The sequence below is a fragment of the Belonocnema kinseyi genome, chromosome 3 (assembly GCF_010883055.1).
Source record: "Belonocnema kinseyi isolate 2016_QV_RU_SX_M_011 chromosome 3, B_treatae_v1, whole genome shotgun sequence".
NCBI lineage: Eukaryota > Metazoa > Arthropoda > Insecta > Hymenoptera > Cynipidae > Belonocnema > Belonocnema kinseyi.
Genome location: NC_046659.1, coordinates 11,619,571 through 11,628,550, shown reverse-complemented (window position 1 = coordinate 11,628,550; position 8,980 = coordinate 11,619,571). Strand labels below are relative to the sequence as shown.

Genomic DNA, 8,980 nt, shown 5'->3' with positions numbered 1-8,980 from the left:
CATTTGTTTTTGTTTACAAGATTTAAGAAGTAAGAAAAAAATCTTGATTGGAATATATTGATTTTTGAAGAACAAGAAGCTTTAAGCATTAAAACGCTAGGCTTATATAATTTTAACATATCTTCCTTTTTAATTTAATAAACTCAATATTAAAATGGAAGTTTTAATAGTGACTTGTCATGTTCATTGTAATTTTTACATTATGCCTAATTGTCTATTGTGTTATGAATTGCAGTTAGAAAAAAGTTGTGAATAATAGTTTTAACTTATTTTTCTCAATAAATATAAAATAAAGAAATAAAGGAAATAATTAAAGGAAACTAAATAAAAAACTAAGGAAACTTATATATTTATTAAAAATAAAATAAAAACAGCGTCAAATTCTTTTAAAAAATATAGACTATTGAAGTACATAATAGTTCTGTGAATTTATAGCATTGATTTATATTATTTTTCATGGTTGCGGTTTAAAAATGTAATTATCTCATGTATTAAAACAACAAAAAGACGAAAATTATGGCAATTTTTATGTCAAGTTTTAGTATTAAATGATAATAAAAAAAAATTAGGCAAACTTTTTTGGTAAGATTGAGTTACTTCTTATTCCAATTTGTAAAAAAAATGGTTCATATTTATAACATGGCCTTAGCTAAACTGTAGAAACAAGCCGTAATTTCCTTTGATTTTCGAAAATGCTTCTTACACTTTACAGCTGTTAAAAAACTCATATACCACTTAATTTACTAATATTTAAAAAATACAACATATCAGAAGACATTTGTCTAGGTCTATAAGGAAATTTAGGAAAAAATTTTATTACAAGTTCTTATAAGGAAATTTCTTTTCAGAATTTTTATTTCTTCAACCAGAAAAAAATAGTAAGGACATATTCAACCATAATTCTGGTTGATTTAACCAGACAGCTTTTTTAGTTTATTTAAATTTAAATAAAACTTAACTGTATCTTCAAATTCACTTTTCTACTAATTTCCAAAAAAAAACATAACTTAAATAAAAAATAAACTTTTTAATTCAAATTTGTTATTACTATTTTATACTAACATCTTTGCTACATTTTGGGCATAATTTGGTTTCAAAAAGTCTTTAGAGTTTTCGAATTCCTTCAAGACCTTTTCTACTCAATTAAAATTATTTTTCCATTCACTTATAAAGTAAAATTAGATTATTACCATTTTGGATTTCAAATGCACTATAATTTGGCGCGACCAAATAGATAGCTGCCTGTCGCGCCTCTACAAACATGTGGCGGAACCAATCGGTGCATGTCGTGCCTCTAAAAGTATGTGGCCGAACTAAAAGCAATATATATATATATATGCAGGACCACAAACTTGCCCGCCGCGCTAACTACCGGTATGTGGTGCAACTAATCTCATGCCGTATCTAGGACCTAATATCTTTGGTTATATGTTACGTCACTAGCGCTGCAGTAGAATTTTAATTCTACTGTAGTCGGACGCTGATTCGTTGTTGCCGCTGTATGATTAAAATCATAACCGGGAGAACACTAAGGTTTTGAAACCAAACTCAATTTAATTTATCACTTCAAATTATATTGTTAGCATATTGAAGTTATTAATGTTCCATTGTTATACACTATGTGCACATATAAATATTTAACTAACAAACAAATAATTTGGTTGTTACACAATTTCTGATTTACATATTCATAATTTGGTTATAATATTCGGCGAGAGCCGAACGCGACGACGCGCTTTGCGTTTAAGTAATTTGAGCTTTCTATTTGAGATTTGATTTTTATTACATAGTCTCAGAATAGATTTAATTTAAATTTGTTAAGTTAATTGTCGCAGGTTTAAGGTAAAAATTGCGGATCCGAGATACAAAAAATCTGCCGTTTTCCCGCTGTGCAAGCGAACTTATTACCTTCGTTTTGGGTGGGGATTCCCTCTCTTTTTGGTTAAAACCAATGGAAATGCTGACGTCATGGAATTTTTCGATCTTTTATCCAATAGTAAAGTAGGTCATTTTATCCGCCTACAGGAAATGAGTCATAATGTGACTCATTATAAGATTGAAATATAAACTTTCGTAACTCCAAAGTCCTTAGCTATTGCGTTTTACATTTATCTTATTGCGCCTTAATATCATAAAGATACTTAACTATGACTCATATTTGGTACTAAAATAGCGATGACCTAACGCTGCGTTTATTCTAAGTATAATTATTATTTTAAACCTAAGGCAGAGAGAGGTATTGATTTGACATATATTTCCATCTTGCAACATTTATATAACTTCATTCCACCCTAGTTACATCACGTATATTCGTGAACTAATTTGAATTCTCCCGCTAATCCGTCATCTAGGTTATGCGCGATAGAATTTAGTTCCCAACGTTTGCATTCTGTCACATATCACATTATATTACCTGAACTGAACTTAAAGATCGCGCACTGTAGTGAGTGGTTACGTCCCCACACATGAGCCCGCCTCTCTCGCGCATGCCCAGCAGTGTAAATTTTCCTCGACGCGGAGGTCGCCGAGGAAGAGGTGCTTTTCTCTATGCAAGGGTTCGTACAAACAATTACAGTTAAACCCTCCAAAAATCCCATTAAATTGAAAGCGTGGTCAAGATGTGTTTAGACGCGTTTTTCGAATTTTTGGAATTGCAGTATAACCTAGAAATTGATTCCAAAAAGGATAAGTTGGTTTTTTGTATGAGTAATACGAAATCTTTGTTTATTAGGGTCAAGTATTGTGTTGATAAGACTGAGTTTCTTTTTTTTCCCATAGCCCTAGCGATAGAAATCTCAGCGTATTCTTAGGTGAAATAGCCTGACCGGTTTGAGACTATCTTAAGGTTCGATTTAAATGATTTAGTCTCTGAGATAGAGAGATTAGGGTCCTTTTCAAGTTCCGTTTAGTGGTCATTTTAATAGTGATGCGACGGTAATATAAGGTTCCTTTTATATTCGTCACGTACCGGGCGGGCAGAATTATTTACAGTAGTTGGCCGTCGATAACCCGGCTCTCCCTTTTTAAATTTCTTTTCAAATTATTAACACTTTTTTTTAGTTGGTGAATTTTCTCATTATACTTATTTATAATCATAACTTATATACTAATTTATAATTTTCTAGCTGGATTAAAAAATGTTATCTTTTTTGGCATGTCTCATTCCATTTACGCGAAACGTTGTATTAAATCTAATTTTAAACATTTAATAAAAAAAGTAAGATATCTGAAATCATCGAATCCGGTAGATTCGGAATTATTATGTTTTAGACTGTTAACTATGAAATCAAAAAACATCTATTTCTAAATTTTAATTCGCAGGCTTAACAAAGGACTCTTTAGTGTCGGCTACTCCATTGATATAGCCTCTCTGCTTGTTATTTATGATCGAATTCTTATTTCAATTTCAGCCTCTCTGCTTGTTATTTATTATCGTATTTTTATTTCAATTTCGGAAAGGACATTTAAAGCCTTTAAAACATTTTAACGAGCTACCTGGACCTTTAAATATATCTACCTGGGTGCCTGCGGAGAATTTCTTATAGCTTCTCAGAGCCTTGAGAATCTTTAGCATGTACTCTGAGATTTCTATCGGTAGGGAGATTGCAATATTTTCTAAATAGTTTTTCCTTTTTCTTAAAATTTTGTACAAAAGTTGTAGTTTTGGCTTAAAAAATTAACTGTTTTATTTGAAAATTATAGTATTTTTGTAAAAAATTTAATTGTTTTGTTAAAGAGTAATCTTTTCTTATTGAAAATTTAACTGTAGAATCTTTTTGGATAAAAATTTATTTCTGGTGTTGATGCTTGTTTTTTTTTTTTTTTTTTTTTTAAGAAAAATTGATTTGATTTACTACTCATTCAACCATTGTATTTTTTGTTGAAAATATAGATTTTTCAATTAAAAATTGAACAAGAAAATTCATTTTTCTGCAAATAAGGTCATTTTTAAAATAAAGAGTTTAATTTTTAATTATAAAACGTACACATTTCTGACCAAAAAAAAAAGAACAGCTTTTAACAAAATAATTGAATTTCCAGCAAATTAGTTGAAAATTAAAAAAATAAGTTGAATATTTAACTAAAAAAATCAATTTTCAACCAAAAAGTTAATTTTCAACCAAAATGTAGCATTTTCCATTTTTTAAAAACGAACTTTTTACGAAATTTTCTACAAAATTTACTATTAAGCTAAAAATGAAACAAAATAATAAATTTGCCAATAAAATAATAAAATTCTCAAACAATAATATAAATCGTCAACAAAGCAAATGAATTTTGAAAAAATAGTTTAATTTCCTATAAAGCAGTTGAAATTTTGACCATAAAATAAGATTTTTTGATCAAATAATTAAACTGTCAACCAAATAGTAGAATTTTGAACCAAAGTTGGCCCATTTTTCAATTAAAAACTAAAATTAAAAAAGTTAAATTAGCGAAAAAAAATTATAGTCAAAAGAGAAAAATTACTTAAGGCCATGTGACGGGAGGGTCACGTTATTAAACCTGGTCTTCGATTTTTCTTTCCCAACTTAAGTCTAAACGAAATGAGGTATCGCTCTGAAAGTTTGGGAAATGAAAGAGGAGGTAATAAAGTCCATGTCTCTGCTTTGTTCCGGTGGAAATTTTAAGAAAAAGTGTTTTTGAAGAAAATACCAGTGGAAGTTTTCTTTTCCAACTTACGTCCACACGGAATGAGATATCGTGTTAAAAATTTGACACGATGAATAGAAGGCATGCAATAATTTGTCTCTGGTCGTAAATCATTAGAATAGTGAAAAAAGTTATTTTTTAATTTGTATTTTGGAGAAACTAATGTTTGCACTTGAAATGCAAATAAACATATTTGGTCTGACATACGTATCAATCTGGTATCAGCTGTGTCGAAGCAGCACTAGCGCAGCGAGTAGACAACTTTGAACTTCTAGGGGTCTGTGGGTAAAACAGATTGCATGATTACTGTCAGAGAAAGTTAAAAGTCAAACTTCTGCTGTAAAACCTAAATGTATCCGTCGATAATCATTATTTGCATAAATACACTTTTTTCTTCCTCCAACTCTTTGCAAGGCCACAAACGATCCTTTAATATTTATAAACATTTCCCGAAAAAAAATGTCCGCGTTATTTAAACTTTTATTTTTCAATATGGGTGAAAAAATATTGATCTTAGGGCTGACTTGATCAGCTGTTACACTTATCACATGGCCTTAAAACGAAATTGTTGACTTCTCAAGCCGAAAAAAGCAATTATTTACAAAAGAGTTGAATTTTCTACAGAAATAATATAATTTTTATCAAAACCCTTGTATTTTTATGCAAAAATAAGAATTTCCAAATAAGGAAGATGATTTTTCCGCCAAATAGTTGAATTTTCAACTAAAAAACATAAATTTTGAAACACATAGTTGAATTTTCAGTTGAAAAATAGAAATTTTTAATCAAAAATGGAATAATTCAGTTATTTGTAAAAGAAATATATTTTATACCGGAAAAATTAAATAATTATCAACCAGAGATACATTTTTTACTCAAATTATGAATCTTAAAAAAAGGAATTTTAAACAAACTAGGCAATTGTTCAACCAAAGGTTCTACAGTTAAATCGCCGATAATGAAAATGTTACTAACAAAAGAGTTCAGTTTTTATCCGAATTATTAACAAAATATTTTATTCGGTTGAGTCAAGACTTGGAAGAGGAATCGCTTAGGTATTTTCGCTTAAACCACCAACTTGAATTCGTTAAGTGCCGAGGGAGAAGAATGGACTTGATGCACTGGATTTGGTCTATTTTTGCCCTATTTCGACCTATATTTTAACAAAGTAATTTTTCCTATGATTCTCAGGCTGAACCGGATGCCATTGACGTTTCGGAAAGTGAAGAGGAAAATCAGCGTACTGAAGACTGTCAAGGGATACGTCAGCATGCCGATTACGATAGTAATTCTGGTGGTGTTAGTTCTAGAAACACTTCTATCAATGTCAGTGATGATGAGGGTTGCGATGATTCAACCACCGCTCGACAAGAAAATAACGAATGGAGTTCGCATGAAGATGGCAGTGGAGAAGATGTCGAATTTAATGAGCAACGCGATGAACCTCTGCGGTTCGTAAGCGTTGATCTAGAAGATCGTGCATCCCATTACATGAAACTGAGTGCATGGACTTAAAATAAGCGTGCGTCAAAATTTGCGTTAAATAGAATGTTAATTTTTATTACGGCATGTACGAATTTGATCCAAAAACAAAATGATGTAAAATACCCCTACGAAAATGTATGATAGAAAAAAAATGATGGGCGTGTCATCTTTTTTCGTCATTTTATCCCTGCATTTTTTTTCGCAAACTCAAGAAAACGACAGCCGAAATTGATATGCCCTAATTGGCCATAATTTATAACAATATTGTGTACACGTCATGCACGTCGCACGCGTAATGTGGCCAGTATTATACAAGTAAATTTAGTCATTTAAAAATATATTAAAAATAAGGAAAACGAAAACAAATATCTTTCGTAATGATTAATGGGCATTTTTATATTTTTCATTTGTTTATCTGACTTCCAAATAATTTTTCGAAAAAATAAGCTCAGCATTCAAAAGTTTTAAAAGATAATATTGCTAAGGAGACATTATGCTACAATTATATGGTAATTATGTCATAAATAGAAAATAACGAAAAGAAACTCTTGTTACGTTCGTTTCTGTTTATTTTCACATGCAATTTCTGCGAGAAACAATTTTGACCTTGTGCCTCAAACACCACATTATTTTCTAGTGAATTTTATGCTTAGCATAATTATTAGGCTAACTATATTCAATCTGTGATTTACAAAATAGTATTATTTTATTATAAACGTCGTTATATTTCGTATCAACAGATGTTTTTGTTCGAATTTTAGATGATAAACAGCAAATTTATTTGTACATGCACTTTTATTTCATTTTTATTAATTAGATCCTTTTTAATAAGCGACAACAGGATATTCACTGAATTCTGGGATATCCCATTTAGGATTTATAAATAGCCTATCTGGAAAAAAAGGATATCCCACGAGGTGGAAATTTGGATATTCAGGGTAACCTGGCGATCGTTTTGGGATATCCCATCATACCATTGGGATTACCCAGGGATATCCTATTGCTGTGAGGGAACAGACGTCTTTGAGCAACAGAATTAACATCTTTCATCCCTGGCATCATGCGACTATTATAGCCATCCTCATAGAATTCGGTAACTTTTTTTTTACCAAATCCGGAGATAAGGTTTTACCACACTGCGCAGGTATATCTGGAAAAATTCTTGAGACCGATTTGAGGTCTAGCTTTTTTTGCCAATCGCCTAGATGCCTCAAATGCATGGGCTATTTTATTTATACTCCACGCAGCGGGGGCTACTGTCAATAGCTTGATTCTCATATGATCACCGACTGCTAAACTATGAAGTTTATCCTTTAACCCTTGCAGTAACTCCTTTTATTCCATTTCACGAGTAGATAAACTTTCACAATCAGTTTTGTTTCGTAAATTTATAGAAGAATCTTGAGAGTTCGCAGAGTTATCAGGGTTATTAGCAGGGTTGCATTGGTTATCGCTATCAATACTTTAATTCCTGCCACACACTTCAATATCTGTATCAAGGGAACCTTTGAGTCTCTTCCTACAACTTGCGCATAATTTCCATGCCTCAGGTAAATATAACCTTAAATCTAAAACAGATTTGGTAATTTTGCGCAAATTTTTTCCAATGTGACCATTGTCGGAGTCTTTAGAAGGATTGATACACCTATCCAAATGATGAGAAATCGGTAATTTTGACATGATGGTACTACAAAGAAATGCGAGGAAAAGCGATATACTATGTAAATTATTTTCAAAAGAAATTGTATGTAAATATATCAGAAAAATATTATAGAAAAATTGTAGAATCATTTAAAAGAATGAATATAAAGAATTGAATATTGAGGATTGATTACAGTATAGCTAATACAATATTTTCAAAAAGTGGAAGAATAGAAAAAATTCTAGTTGAGGAAATCGAAAATTGAGAGAATCGATCCCAGTGGGCACACATGTCCTAAACTTGTCCTATATACGTCTTTCGGCGGACGTCCTGAGGACCTTTTAATGACATGAAAAGATCCAAAGGATGTTTTAAAGACGTCAAATCACATGACAAGGCAATATTCGTATCAAACTGTGTTGTTATACATTAATTTAACCACAAACTATTTTTTATTAAAATTTATATGGTAAAATTATTGTATCGCTAATACATACTTGAATAATATTTTTAAACTTATAAAAAATCTCGTAAGCAAATTTAAACTCAAACACAAGATCAATAAACATCTTTTAATCAAATTAGTTCAAGTAACGCCATCTCTTAATATCTCGAAGGAGTGCTTATCTTTACCTATAGCGAGAGAATATTACAAACTGAAGATCCATTAACCACGCCTCTACTCGTTCTCTGATTCGCGGGCCTTTTTCACGGAGCGCGACTCTCATTGGCGGGCGCTTTGTCGTTTGGGCCTTCTCTCATGGATCCGCGTACCTGACTTCCGAACGAGGGTGGAAGTTGGTGTCGAATGCTGAAGAGAATTAGCTTTGCTTTATTTCATTGCCTAGGGGACGTAAGATTTGGCAAATATTTTTGCCTAGTATTCAAAATAGATCTTGCTGATCGCCGTGGGAATGGCGACAGGATGTGGCGTGATTTAAAAACGCTGATGCTTATTGAACATCGACTAATAATTTTTTTGAAAGCATGTGTGCCAATGTCGAATCAAAGTTGAATTCTTCATTTAAATCATTTAAATCATTATTTTACAGATTGACAACAATTGCCAGGCCTCATTACAGATAATATGTTCTATTTCAGGTTTTATTTTGGAGTAAAAATTTCATATGCTTTTTTAAAATTAAGAAAACTATTCTTAGTTTCTCTATCTTCTTTTTAGAAAATAGAAAGATGTGAGAT

The 8,980-nt window shown here is 31.2% G+C and overlaps 1 protein-coding gene across 3 annotated transcripts in view; it reads left to right on the top strand.

Moving 5' to 3' along the window:
• The window catches only part of LOC117168713, a 58,878-nt gene extending 51,956 nt beyond the window's left edge, over nt 1-6,922 (top strand). For 2 of the 3 annotated variants that reach the window (XM_033354427.1, XM_033354426.1), the window contains one exon: nt 5,845-6,922. In XM_033354427.1, coding sequence (XP_033210318.1) covers nt 5,845-6,168 — 324 coding nt within the window. In that variant the 3' untranslated portion in view covers nt 6,169-6,922. Of the gene's footprint in view, nt 1-2,455; nt 2,556-5,844 lie in introns of those variants that run through there. The other variant, XM_033354425.1, reaches the window with a different exon arrangement.
• Nucleotides 6,923-8,980: the final 2,058 nt, after the last annotated feature.